The sequence below is a fragment of the Mastigoproctus giganteus genome, chromosome 8, assembly GCF_048544385.1.
Source record: "Mastigoproctus giganteus isolate SK-2022 chromosome 8, ASM4854438v1, whole genome shotgun sequence".
NCBI classification, from domain to species: Eukaryota; Metazoa; Arthropoda; class Arachnida; order Uropygi; family Thelyphonidae; genus Mastigoproctus; species Mastigoproctus giganteus.
Window position 1 is genome coordinate 76,491,871 of NC_143582.1, and position 15,645 is coordinate 76,507,515.

The 15,645-nt window shown below is 33.7% G+C and overlaps 1 protein-coding gene across 1 annotated transcript in view; it reads right to left on the minus strand.

The window, feature by feature from the left end:
- Positions 1-2,025: 2,025 nt before the first annotated feature.
- p115 (General vesicular transport factor p115) overlaps positions 2,026-15,645 on the minus strand; it is a 262,239-nt gene continuing 248,619 nt past the window's right edge. Inside the window, exons 21-23 of the mRNA XM_090380276.1 lie at positions 4,392-4,553; positions 3,716-3,785; positions 2,026-2,072 (exon numbers count right to left, since the gene is read on the minus strand). Of these exons, the coding sequence (XP_090236402.1) occupies positions 2,026-2,072; positions 3,716-3,785; positions 4,392-4,553 (279 nt within the window). The remainder of the gene's footprint in view (positions 2,073-3,715; positions 3,786-4,391; positions 4,554-15,645) is intronic.

A 15,645-nucleotide genomic window follows, 5' to 3' on the forward strand; every position in this document is an offset into this window, starting at 1 on the left:
CAAGAATTTTGTGAGCAGGTTGTTAAACTGTCAATGGTTATAAACTGTAGAGTGGCATGCTCTTCAATCCATGATGGCTAGCAGCATTTGAATGATAAGCTTGTATATGGTGACATGGAAAATCTAGCTTATTTCGGCAACCTTCGTGCTTCCTTTCCTCCACCCTAGCAATTTTACAGGAATATTATTTCCAACAAACACCTGATTTTGTAGATAATAATATAGAATCAAAAAACGTTTCAATCCCTGCAAGTATTCAAAAAACTAAAAAAGGTTTAAAGTTCAATGATGATAAATTTTGGGAAAAGAGTTAGTAGATTTGGATGCAACTCCATTTATCAAATTATGGTTGAATTTCAACCATAGATTGGTTACGGAGTGCTCAGCAAAAGTCAACAAAAACATTCTGTGAGAATCAATTGGCTATATGGAAATTACAATAAAAAAAAATTAATATTTTATTAGTGTTTGAAATTTTTGCTTTCCTAATTGTTGTAAATTGGTAAAACTTACAATAAATATATACCCACATGTTCTTGGTCTTGTTTTTTTTTAGTGTGAGCCAGTTGTTAAAAATTTACCAGCACACCACTGGTATAAATACTGCGCAGTACACATGGGTGCACTCAGTAATTATTGAATGTTATGTAACATAAAATATTAAATAATTCTACATATTACTATAATTGTATGCCAATTAGGAATGGTTAAAAAACACAGGGATTTCTAGGATTATTCTGATTTTGGATGTAACTTGGTGTCCTGAAACCTTCCAGAACCATTTTTCTGAATTAAATATATATGGTTAAAATATATAACGCATATTTATATATTTTAAATATATTAAAATATATTAATAAATATTTAAATTTCATTTATATCAAATATTGTACAACTATTTTCATCAAAGTGCAAATGTATAAATATAAACTTGTATCAGTTCAGCTCATCAATACAAATCAAAATACATTGTACTGCTTACACACTAGCAATACAATGTATTGTAACTGCACCAAATAATAATGTAAGCAGCAGCATGATTACTGCAAAAACAGAGTATTACATATTTTATTTTCTCCTTAACGAGTGAAACACCTAATTACAAATGCATTTATAAAACATATCGGAAGGAATGGAAACATATCAGAAAGGAATGCATAGTATTCATGACATTTAAATACCACTCAAGGACTTTGGTAGTCATGTTGATATAAAAGATTAAGAAAACATAAGCAAAAAATTGCCACTGCAAGTTGTCCAAAATCGATAAATTCTTTTTACTGAACTATTACAATGCAGAATTAACTCAAGCTTACCAAAGGACAAAATTTTGTGAGATCTGCAGATTGTACTAATGATTTATCAAATGTTTTGCATGCTATCAAAAATTTTGACAAATATGTTAGTATGGATTTAAAACCAAACTTCTCTGGTTAGGTTTCGGCTATATCTAAGTTAATTTATTATTATTTTTATTTTTTCATTTTCTATCAGTTATTTTCTATAACCCCATTTTGTCCTAATTATTTCTGTAATTACTTGTTACATTATTTTCTGAGAAATTATTATTTTTGAAATTCACATATTTGCCTTATGCACTGATTTCCAGTAATCAACACTGTAAATTGAGGGATATCTGTATATATTCATAACAGCAGTAGTTATTAAACAAAAAAAAAAAAAAAAAAAAAAAAAAAAAGAGCGCTTCAACTTCCATAATGCAACAAATAATATAATGCAGCTTCATGTGAAAATTTATATATATTTTTTAAACCTGAGCAAATGTTATTATAACCATTTCAAATCTAAAAGATGTTTTCTTCCTATTCTAACTTTAGATTTTTATTTATTATTTCTGATCTCACACACACACACACACAAATGAAAGATGCTATAAATGATGTTATTTTCCAAATATATATTTAATAAAATAACAACAGCCTGAAAGTATGAAATATCACAATGAAAAGTGAATGCTATTTCAACTGACACTTTAAGCAGTGATTTACCATTTAACTTTATCCTTCAAATCAGACAGGCCCAATAAGTATTATCAGTGATCTGCATAATTACTAAAGGAAACATGAAATGACAATTACATTTTACCAGAATATAAATCGATTAGAAACAAAATCAAGGCCTACTTAATGTAAACAACTAAGGAGGAATGGGGGGAAGGGGGGGAGAGAGAGAATTAACTGAGATAAATGCATCTGCACAGTGAACCACCTCTTAAAGTATTCACAGAATGTTTCTGCACCTATCCAATAAAAGCAAAATTATGTTGTTCTGAAATTTGAAACCAGTGACAGAAGCTAATAAAAGTCTTTATGATCTTTGAACCCAGCTATTTTTGTGTACACCATCAAAGCACAAAAGAAGATTTTATTGCTGCTGATCATATTATAATTTGAGGATACTCAAGATTTCACTGGGGTCAGATACTGTTTCTTTTTCTTTTTTTTTTGAAAGACAGCTTTTCCACTAGAGATAGATGCTATCCTTATGTGGTTATTGATGGACAAAATTATCCAAAAATCTCAGAAAAATCATTAGAGATTTACTGCTAAGAACATCCAAGACATATCACATCTTACAAATTAAAATACTAGCAAATTAATATCTTAGAGTCTGAGAAACAGAATTCAGTTAAAAGCTTAATCAATGAGAAAAACCACTTTTTACACATAAACAGAGTTACACCTAAACTTTTGTTGTTTCTTACATTTAATAATTATTTATTTTCTAAAGAATTTCTTTTCTGAAAGTTATATACTTTTGAAACTGGCAACTACTTCATCTTAAGATAAAAGTAATACTTCAAACATCCCACACATCTTCATACAGAACACTGATTTAAACAGAAAGATATAATAACTCCCCTTTTTTGTATTCAAGACCCTTTAATAGTTAAATTTCATAAATATGTAAAATTCAATAAGAAACTGGCAAAAAGCTTTTTTAGTTTTGTATCAAATAAAATATAGTGCAATAAAATAATAATAGTAATGATATAAAAATGTGAACAAACAATAATCACAGATAAATGCAACAAATTCTTCAAAAGATTTAACAGATTTTACTTTGGTATTAGCATGGCTTAATAGTACAACCAAAATTCTAAACTTTATATAAGCAAAAAAAAAAAAAAAAAGTTGATTGTAGATAAAGGAATAAAACACTTCTTGTCTACAATCAACATTGTCACTTTTGGATTTAAAATATGAAAATGTTTATCAAATTCTTCCAGTAATGTGATAACATAGCACTTTCAGTTACTAACTTCAGTTAGTAAATTTATCAAATCTTTATTTTTATAATTGTAAAAATTTAGAACAATCGTTTATATGAGATCTGAATATTATATTCAAATTTCTATGCCGATGCCATGTACTATATGACATTAATAAATGGAACATATGCTTTCAATTTTTGTTATATATTGAAATATTAAGTTTTGCATTGAACTTTTTTAAAAAATGTAAACAGTGAATCAATAGTATCTAACTGACCAATATACACCACCACTAAAATGCAGCAACCTATACAAAATGTATCTGCTGACAACAATGACTATTATTTTAGAAAAATATTGACTGTACTTATATATAGCAGACAGATTTGCTATTAATTTTACAGTGGCAGTTGCAAAGAAATGAAAATATTACTTTTCTGATTAAACCCTTTAATGAAAAGAACTTCTAGACCTATTCACTTTCTGGTAAAGATTCTGGGAATTCTTTTTTATCTTCTTCCTCATCTTCCAATTCTTCATCATCTTCGACCTATAATTTCAAAAATTATACTTGTTAAAGTAAGTTCAATTTTTATTTTTAGTGTTGTTACTAGATCATATCTTAATTCAGAAGACAACATGAAAAGTCTAATAAAATATGACAAGAAATATTATATAATGAGTTATGACATCTTTAAGTAAGGAATAACATTTTTCAGTTTTTGAAGTGCTAATTTTTTGTTTTGTCCATCAAATGGATATTCTAATTGAAGACAGCTAATTCTCATTTACTGAATTACAATTTTTTTTTGTAATGGAATAATGTTATATATTATTTCCTAATATATAATTTTTTAATGCAACACATACTATCAGCAGAATTAATGTGAGCTTATATCTCTTTATTCCTGATGAATTCCCAAAAAGCAATTAACTTTTATATTCTCTTCCTAGTCTTGTGCAATCTATTAGGATTAAAGAAATTAATAGGTTCAGAAAGAAAATATTAAAAATGCATATATGTATGTATTCTTTTATCCTAAAACTATTTTTCTGAAGAATGTAACAACTTTTGCTGGCTTAAAACAAGTATTGGTTCAGGCCAAAAACTGATACTTTATATGTAACTATGATTATGCATATCAAAAATTATCACCTTTTCTCCCAACTGCCTTAACCTTTCTTTATACGAGGAGATTTTTATATCTTGCTCAGATAACAACATTAGGAGATCTTCCTGCTCTTTTCTTATGGTATCCAGCTCTTCAATCAAGTTTTCTTTTTGGAACTTCACTGTATCAATCTCCTGCTGCATTTTCTATAAAAGGGGAGGAAAAGAGTGTGTAAATATATATATATATATATATTTTATTATTATTATATCAGATTATCACTGACAAATTTTATTTTATGCTTCAAACAAGCAATTTTAGGCTTCAGTTAAAACTATCTGAAGCTTATTTTGTTATCTAAGCATTATATACTTTGTAAAAACTAACCAAGATTTTTTCAATATGCATCACTTCTATTCAGATTTACAATAAAAAAGAGAATATTTTAATATAAATTGTTTCTAAAATATTGTCTGATTTGCACATCTATATCACCATAAATTAAATTAACAAAATGATATGATTTTAAGGGACAACAGATGCTATATATGGAATGTAAAATTCTCATTCTGCTTTCGTTCATATGGATAAATTAGAACTAATGCTTTAGCAATATTATTCTAAGGTTGGAACTTCCATGAAAACTTTGATAATATTTGCTAAATTAAATTATTTCTGAATTTATAGCAGCGAGAGACCAGGTCTATTTAAAAAACATGCATTGCTATTCCTTTTTTAATATAGTTTTTGGTTATCTAAAATGTCACTCTGATCAATTTTCAAACTTGACTTGTCATACAGTATCGTTTTGAAAATTGTATAAAAAAAAAAAAAAAAAAGTCAAAACACATCTGACAAAAGTATTTCACATTTTCCTTTCTAAAAAAAAGACCAAAGCAGAATAATATGCTTATAAATATAAGCATATAAATGTCTGTCTGTCTGTTCTGCCACCACTGTTCTAAAAATAACTTTTTCCTCAAACAGTTTTACCATATGGTTTTAATGCAATTTAAAGGTTAAAAAAAAAAAAAAAGAAAACTAAAGCCATTACCAACCACTGCAGGATGGAAGCTTCCTCAACGATTCACATTGAGGGAAATAGACCATAATCTGCCATGCTGGCCCAGTGTGGGTGGTAGATCGACTGTATTTAGCAGTCAGGGGCTTGAACCCCGGTCTACTCAAAGAGCATGTGCTACTGCTCTCCTGCTCCTGACCACTCAGTTACAGAGGCCCTTTAAATTTAAGAGTACTTGGGTATTGCATGCTAAGGGCTGCTGTTTCTAATCTGTTAATGATATAGCAGCTATAAACTATTATAAACATTTAAAACAGTGAAAATCTTGCTCTCACTCATTTTACTTTCACCTCTTAGAGCCTTATAAACCTAGTTTCCTCTAAAGTGTCTAGTTTCCAAGCTCTAGCCCACATATTAAATATTTATCCTCATATAGGATGTCCCTTTGCCAATTTTACCCTTTCAAGGAGCTTGATGCCATTTTTTTTTTGATGCAGTCTCTATACTTCAACACTGTATTCTGAGTGGTGTTACAATTGCCTTATAATATTAGTGAGGGGGAAAAAAAAAAAAAAAAAAAAACTTACATTACCCTGTCCATTCCCTCCAATAATTTGCCTAGTTCTTTCTTGAATTTATTAAAGTTTACTCACTTCCACAACAACGAATGAAAGTTTGTTCCAACAATCAATCACCACCACTAACCAAAGTCAAACTTCCACACATCTATCCTGCAACCACCCTTCACCAATTTGATTTGGTTGTTTTTTTTTTTTTTTTTTTTTTTTTTTCAGGAGCGTTAGCAACTAAGGCCATATTGCTCCAGGGATATGCGGTGGCCATTCCCTGACCTTTCCACATCCTCCGTATTTGGTGGTCACGGGCTCGAACCCCAGTCTAATCAAGAAGTGTGTGCTATGCACTGCTGCTCCTGCCCACTTGGCTACGGAGGCGCCTCACCAATTTCAATTAATGCACTTGGGTGTACGTGTGTACACCCAAGTGCATTAATTTGCACTTGGGTGTACACACGTACACCCAAGACACTGCAATTTGCAGTACCGAAGCCTTTCTTGGTAAGACCACCCTTCTGTTCACTTTATCAATCTTGTCCTTCTCCACACCTGTTCCAGTATATAGACATCATTCCTAAAATGAAGTCTCCAGAGCTGTATGTAGTTCTCAAGATAGCCTAACTAATGCCTTGTATAATGGGATAATCATCTCTTTATCCCCCCCCCCTAGCAAAGTTCCTGTATATCACAGGCAAACCTCCATAAGCTAGCTATCCCAGCAAATCAGCATTGCTCAGAGAACTTCATATTTGACTATACAATTACCCCCAGGTCTTTTTCATTTCCCACTACCCTGACTACAGTTGCCACATTGGTACATTAATCTGGGTTTACTGCTACCCATATGCAGTACATTGCATACGTTAAACTTCAGTTGCTATTTCTTAGCCCACCTGCCTAATTTTTCTAGATCTTGTTGCAGCAGCTTATCTTACTGTCATTCCTAAAATGCCATTTTAGGAATGACAACCTTTGTATTGCCTTAAAACTTAGACATTAAGATTGATATACCTTTATCAATATCATTAATAAGTAAAAAATGAATGATATTGATGACTAAAAATAAGTAAAAAAAATTAATAAGTATAGTAAACAACAATAGGCCCAATCCATAGAGGATACCACTAATAACTTTAGTCCACGAAGAGCAGTATCCATTAATAATGACTGTCTTCTCGCACTCAACCATCCCTTTATCCATTGCAGTAACTTGTCCTTAATGCACACTGCTCCAATATCTACAGCAGTCCCGAAATCCAAGTATATGATATCAAAATTATTTTTGGCATCCAGTTCCTTGGTCACTGCATCCTAATATCCAATCAGATTTGTCAGAAAAGATCATCCCTTAATAAATCCATGTTGTGAATGCATTATAATTGCATTCCTGTCTAGATAGTTATGCATTGCGTCTTTAACCAATGACTCCATTATTTTCCCTGGAACAGAATTTAAGCTAACAAGTCTGTAATTACCCAGGTCACCTTCTGATCCACCCCCCTCTTCTGAACTGGTATATATTCATGCATCTCCAATCCATAGGGACCTCCCTTGAATCTAAAGATGCTCTCATAATTATGGCCAAGAGTTTGCTTACTTCCTTTGCTGTCTCCATTAATATAATTGGATTAGGCCCTCCCTATCTCTATAAGCAAATGTTTGATAAATCATTGATAGGACAGCCCATGAGTAATAGTCCATAGAGGACAGCTCAGAGTAATTAATGATCATTGATCATTAATTATTCTATTGATCTTGACATCACACCATGTATCATTTAAGAAAATCAGAAACAACAGTGATTTTAGTATCCATCCTTGGCGAATTTTGCATTTTACAATACTCCAATCTGAAGAATAACCATTAATCACAATCTACTGTGTCCTGCCATCCATGGATTTTTCCTGTGATTCTGGCATGCTCTAAACTTATAGAGTAACTACAGCAAAGTATTTTACTCAATCTCACGTATGACTGAATTAAATGCTAAAAATTTAAGTAAACAATATTGAAATTATTTCCTGCATACAGCCCATAAGTAAAGTGACCAGACTTCCCGGATTTCAGTCGTTTGCCCCGCATTGCAAACTGTCCCGGATTGGAAATGTAGCCTCCATACTTAATGGCAAACATAATGCAAATCATTTGCATTATGTTTGCAGGGAACCAATGGTACAACGAAAAGTTTTTTCGGTAATAAATAAGTTGTGGACATCAACAAAAACACAAATGACTGTAGAAACGCTGAAAGCAGTACTACAAATTAAGTGCAATTTTGCTAATTCTTGTGAAGAATTTTACAAAGAATAGCAAATAATGTAGAATTATTAAGAAAAAATTCACCCAGCAGAAAAATATATTTAATTTCTCTTGTTTTTATTGTTAAAAGTAGTATGTATTTTTATTATTAGTTATTTCACAGAAAAATACCTAACTTTTTTTTTTTTTTCCACGTCTGTGCATGTAGCACAGTGGTATCATCACTGTCCTCCCCACACTGGGTGGAAAAGGCCCAGGTTCGAATCCTGTTGATGATGCGAGGAACTTTAATGGGCTTTTTTTCACTCTGTCTCGGGCATAGATAGCAAGGTTTTCCCCCCAGAAAAACAGGCAAATCTATCATATAACACATGCAATTTATGGACATACAGTAATGCTTACCTTTTTCTTAATCAGAATTGCCTAATGAACTAACATCTACAGTGGCGGACAAAAAAACTGCATCACTTGTGAATTTAGCAAATAAAGTGTTTTGCACTGCATTGTGGGGTTGCAGAAATGTTTGAAATTCATTTGTTAGATGGGATATACCATATATCTCTGTGAATGAAATCCAATAAAGACTCCACCTGATATACCTAATTGCCATAAATATCTTCCCGAAGTGTAAAATGCGTAATTAATGGAAATATGAGAAATCATGCAAATGGCAATCATGACAACCAAACACACATTGTATTGCATTTAAGTGTACAAACTGAAATGACAAGTTAATGTAAGAGTTTTATGTCCTGTAAATCAGCAAAATAAGTCCTTAATATTTTGTTACTCCTTGAGCTGCAACTACAGCCCTGCAACGATCTGGCATAGAGTTAATCAACTTCCGTGGTATTCACACCCTTAGAATGCTCTCCTGCAACTGAATCTTACTTGTTGACTTCTTCTGAGTAACTTTAGACAACATTATGTGCCAGTAATTTTCAATATGGACTGCTGCCAGGTCAGGCCAGTCTAACACTGTAATGCCAGCATTTCTGAGGTATGACTACATCTTAAGGGAGAAAAACAAGAGAAACCATTGGTGTAAGTATGTTTTAAGCCTTGTGAGACAAGAAGACAAACTCATCATTAAATCTAAATAGCATAAAACTTACCAATTTTGCTATGTGGCAAGGTGCTGAGTCCTGTTGAAAAATTCAGTTTGACGTCTGTGTGATCCCTAATAACGGGTTTCAGGCACTCTTCCAAGATAGTAGTGCAGGTTTCTGCATTCATCCCACCCCTTTACAGGTTATGCATCCCAGACCATATGAGTGGCGAGGAACTTTACAGTCAGTGTTATGCAGTCAGGATGGTATGCCTCCGATTTTCATCTTCTGACATATCGCTTCACATCTGAGCCATGCAGGTTGAATTTCGATTCGTCAGAAGAGATGGTGTCCCATTGCTCTTTTGACCAGGAAAAATGCGTTTTAGCCCAAACAAGTCACTTCCTCATTCTTTAGGTCAACAAAGGCTTCTTCTTGGGCTGATAGGTATGCAGAACACATTCTGAAAGCCATCTTTGGATAGTTCGTGCACTTGTTTCAACACCAGAGGCCATCTCAAAGTCCAGTTTTAGACCAGCATGGTGATTACGAAGGGAAAGCCATCTCAAATATCGATCTTGGGAAGGCATAGTCACTCTCTCTCTTAAGGCCTGATCCAGGTCTTCTCTTTACATCACCAGTTTCATGCTTTAATTTCAGCACCTGGGATACTGTTGACTGGTGGCAGAGTATTTTATCAGTGATAGCATGCACAGAAAGTCCTTCTTAGGACAGAGCAACAGCTACACTTTTTTTCTTGATGTCAACTGAACATATGGAGCCATGCTAACATCTTCGCAAAACGGGATACTAATGAGTGTATACCCTTCCAATGTGTTATTTATAGAAGCGGCTGATGTAATACTTGCAATTACTGTCTGATGCAATACCTTTGCTTTTCAACAAACAAAATGACTGTAATCAAACAATACCTTATACGTTTCACTACAAATGTTACTTTTTTTTTAAGGTGATTCAGTTTTTTTGTCTGCCACTGTATATGTATATAAACTTTTTATAAAATTTTAAGATTTGTTCTGATTTACAACTCAGTACAAAAGTAAGTGTTTGCTGTTAGCAATGAATTCAAACTTTTAATTTCCAACCATTATGCACAAATTTTCTGAATGATGGAGATTTGGCATATTGATTTTTTTTTCAACATTCTGACAATTATGGCACACGATGAATTCTCTCACATTTAAGTGGTAGCAAACATGTTATACACCTCAACCAGATCTCCTCCAGATGCCTAGTTTACCGTTTGTAAGAGTACCCCCCCACTAACTGTGATGCATAATGATGCAACAGGATGGGGATATCGATGCAGATGTGATCAACAGAATTTGTAGTGGATGATCAAAGGGGAAACAGGCAAGCAGGGTGTTGTGTGACTAACAAGTTCCAATCAGGCAGAAGGAAGTTTTAAAATCACTGGTGAGGCCAGCTGCTTTATGGTTCAGTATGCTGGGCATTAAAAAGAAACAAGAATGAAGGTCATATGTGGAAGAAATATGAGAGTTAAGATAGATGAGTGGAGTAACCAAAGGAGATATTGTAAAAGGAATATGTTAGTGGAATCCCAGGGATTGCATCAACTGGGGATAAAATAAAAGAGGGGGACTGAAATAGTACAGACTTGCAGACATGTAAAAGGATCAAGATCAACCAAGATTTATGGGTGGAGGATAAATAAGAGCAAGGACAGCCTAGGAGGATATGGATAGGATATAGAAGAGTGCAGAGTTAGAGGGGGACTTGACCCAAGATAGACAGGAATGATGCAGGACTCAAAAAAGCTCACCCCTAATAGATAGGATTAAGCTATGGAAGAAGACAATAGCATTAGAATATGATGCAAGAAAGCTAGCTTATATACCATCAGCCAAAAAAAAAAAACAAAAAAAAACACCACCCTTCCCATTTCATCCATCCAGTTCACTCCAAATGTTTGTCTAGTTCTGCCTTGAACTTATTTAAGTTGCTGACCTCCAATACGACAGATGGAAGTTAGTTGCAACTATCAACCACCCGCTGGCTAAATGCAAATTTCCGCACATCTATTCTACAATTGTCTTTCCTCAATTTGAATTTATGTCCCCTCAGGTAAGTAATCTGAGCAAGAGGAAGAATCCTATTAGCATTGAGCTTGCTCAATCCATTCAAGGCCTTATACACCTCAATTACCTCACCTCGCAGGTGCAGTAATCTCCAGAAGCCACAATTTGCAGAACTTAGGATCTCTTGGTAACACCAACCTTTTGTTCCACTCACCAATCTCGTTGCCCTTCTCTGTACTCGTTTCAGTAGCTCTACATCCTTCCTAAAATGAGGCCTCCAGACCTCTATACAGTACAAGGGGACAATCGTCCTTTTATCCCTGCTAGCAAAATTCCTGTATATCATTGACAAAACACCATGAGCAACTCTTGCAGCCTTTTTTGCACTGTTCAGAAAACTTTGTATCTGACTGCACAATTACCAACAGATTCTTTTCATTCTCCACTACCCTGAGTGTAGTATCACACAATTGATAAGTTACTTTGGAGTTACTGCTACCCACATGTACTTTAAGTTTGTCAATGTTAAACTTCAGTTGCCAGTTCTCAGCCCATCTGCTCAACTTTTCCAGATCCTGTTGCAGTAGCATATTATCATTACTGTCATTAACATCCCTGCCAACCTTCATATTATTTGTAAACTTAGACATTAACCCTGATATACCTTCATTGATAAATACCAAAAACAACAATGGGCCCAACACCAAACCCTGTGGTACTCCATTAATAACATTATTCCACGAAGAGCAGTGTCCACTGATTAGTACTCTGTCTTCTCCCACTCAACCATCTTTTTATCCATTGTATCAACTTGCCCTTAATGCCATGCTGCTCCAATTTGTACAGTAGTCTTCCATGTGCCATGGTATCAAAAGCTTTCCTAAAATCCAAGTATATGATATCAAAATTATTCTTTGCATCCAATTCCTTTGTCACACAAGACTTCCCTTTAACAAACCCATGCTGTATCTGAACTATAACTGCAGTTTTGTCTAGATGATCCTCCATTGCTTCCTTAACCAATGACTTCCACATCTCCAGTCCATGGGGACCTCTTCCAAGTCCAAGGAAGCTTTCATAATTATGGTTAATTGTTTGCTATATTATTAATATCCATAGTCTGCAAAAAATTATTACCTATGATATGGTTTTAGTGCCAAAAAGATTATTATTATATTTAATACCACTCTTATACCACTTGAAATTAATAATATAGTTTATTAAGCTATTTGTCTAAACTACTATACAATAAGGTAACGTTCCAGGTATCTGACCATCACAACCACGCTGCTGACAGATCCTCACATTCCAGATCTGTTCATAAGAGCAATTTGGTGCCAAATGTTGGCTAACACCATTACCAAACAACTGTACAATAAAATAAGTATAACTACTGAAATACCAGATCTGTTTGAAAGTATCTGGACAGTTATGATATAATAACAATAAGCACACTTACGGTCGTTTTAAGGAGTTTAATGGCATAAGTGTGTCTCTCTCTTGGCCAGATTGTTCCAATTCATGATTTATTTAATGGCTTAAATTAAACACACATAAATGGATGCACTTTTAATATCAAACAGTTCATCAAAATTAAGAAAATTTCCAAGAACACATGACAGATTTAATGATTTCTGCAGGTTAGCAAAATGAAAGTAATTTTATAGATATTGGAATAATGGGAGATAATTAATAATAATATGTTTAACTGTTAGTTGAATGTGGCATATTTATGGAATGGACAACTTAATCCCCCTTGAAAACAGTGTCCTTGTGAGGACATGCACTTAGCTTTTTGGAGTTCTACTTTTCTGTTCTTTTTCTTCCAACTGCATCATGAAAGTGTCTCCAAACTGCAACATAGAATTCTTTATTAATTTTTTTGTCCCTCTGGAGTGTATTTGTGGCATACAATACCCTCACATTTAAAAATGCTAACAATATGGCCCTTGTTTTGCAACATTAGCCACACTTTTTTGAGCTGGAAGTGTCTCCCACTAGGATAACTGCTGTTTGGAATTTTACCCATAAAATGAAGTATCAACCCCAGTTATGATATGTTTCAGCTAGTTAGTAGTCAAACATTCAAACAATAGGGAAAGCACTTGCTGTTGGTGTTGTGTTCATGTTGTTCCTATTAACAGCTGTGGCATGAATTTTGTGGATAAGCACCTCATGTTCAAAGTTCTGATTAAAATGGAATGAAACAATTTGATGAAGATACAACCTGCTACAGTGATTTCACAATTTTTGATCATTTCATACCAAAGTTTGCACTTAAAACACAATTTCATTATTTGTTGGAATTGAGGGCCATTCAGATTGTGCATCCTTTAACCTGGCAGTAGTATCAGGTTAGCCAATGGGGACAGCAGGAAAATATTTAATTTTGGTTGAGGATTAGCAATCGATATTTTTTTGATTTCTTAATGTTTCTTCAGTCTCGTATGTGCTGTTTTTTTTGTCCTGTTATATTATTGTTCACTTTGCATAAGTTGAGTAACATAATATCATTTATGTTACTCCACTGTGTTCAGCCAAGTACATTTCATCATGTATTGGACTGCTTTTCATCACATGTTTTCCACAATCCAAAAGCTTCTCAAAGTTCACCATTCACTTACATAGATATTTTCATGGAAAATACAAGAAATTCCAGTACAGTTTGTGGCCATGAACAGTAAATCAGCCAACTCCAAGGAATTTATGGCAAAAACCATTAAAAATCTTTGGGGGAAGAAAAAAAAAGAAGATATGATTCACATTACTATTTCATGTTAATAACATTCATTACACTGACAGGCAGCATTAACAGAAATTTATTTTTTCATTGAAATATGTTAATTTCAAAGTATTTTTGTTTTATAAATACTGACTTAATTTTTGAGTTGAGTTAATGCAACTCCATCCAATTATGTCACCAAAAATACGCATAAAATACTGTAAAAGTATTCTGCTCAATTAAATTAAAATTAAAGCAAATTAAAATTTTCTTCCCACAAATAGTTCTAGAAATGAGCAATAAAAAAAAAAAAAAAAAAGGTGACATGCAGCCATTATCAGCCCACTGCAGGATGGAAGCCTCCTCAACAATTCACGGTGAGGGAAAATGGACCATAATCTGCCATGCTGGTCCAGTGCGGGTTGGCAGATTGACAGTATTTAGCAGTCAGGGGCTTGAACTCCGGGCTACTCAAAGAGCATGTGCTACTGCACTCCCGCCCCTGACCACTCGACTACTAAGACCTTCTAATGAGCAATACTGGCTACAAACTGTAAAAGTGAAGAATTTTGAGCTCTTGGAAATGGATATGTTTGTTGGAAAATTTTGCAGATTTTTTAATTAACAAATTAAATTGTGTCAATAAATAATTTAACAGACCTAGTCATATTTCATGGCTTATTTTTAAATGTAGCTAGAGATTTTGTAAACACTACAACTTAATATTTGTCCAGCTTTTGTATTGGTTATTTGGTGTGAATATTGTGTCACATAAATAGTACTGTAGTGCATGGTAAATAAGTACTTTAGGGGTTCTAATCATGTAGGTTGTCGTATTTATTTTTTTGTTTTTAGCTAAGAAATTCTATATCTGGTAAGGGAAATAATTAATTTAAAACTACGAACATAAAGGTATAGCATAATACATATATTGTAAACTTTAATAGCATAATATATTGTTGTTATTTGGTTTTTAGGAGCATTAGCAACTAAGGCCATATTGCTCCATGATATGCGGTGGTCATTCCCTGACCTTTCTGCATCCTCCGTATTTGGTGGTGATGGGTTCGAACCCCGGTCTAATCAGGAAGCGTGTGCTGTCTAATCAGGAAGCGTGTGCTACGCACTGCTGCTCCTTCCCACCTGGCTATGGAGGCGCCTAGCATAATATATAATATTGCATTCAGTATCTATTATTTTAGTGTGGTATTCTCAAATTAAACTGAGTTTAATTTGGGAATCAGGCCCAACCTGTGCTGGAGCTTATCCATCAGGCAACACAGCAGCAATCCCCACAGCAGAATGCACTGATCCCACAAGAGGTAATTATTGTCAGTGACTATTGTCAGGGAAATGGGAAATATATTAAAGGGCTATAAAATCAATGAAAAATGGCAAAGCAGTAGGACCTGTTAAAGTCACCACTGAAATGTTTAGAGCTGGAGTCCATCCAATATGTAAAGCTCTAACCAAACTATTTTCAAAGTATCTTCTACTTAAAGTACCTGGAGGATGGACAAATCAAAAGCTATCCTACTGCACAAGAAAAGTGACAAAGCAGATTAAAAAACCTGCTGACTAATAAGGCTCTTGCCAGTTACCAACAAGGTTT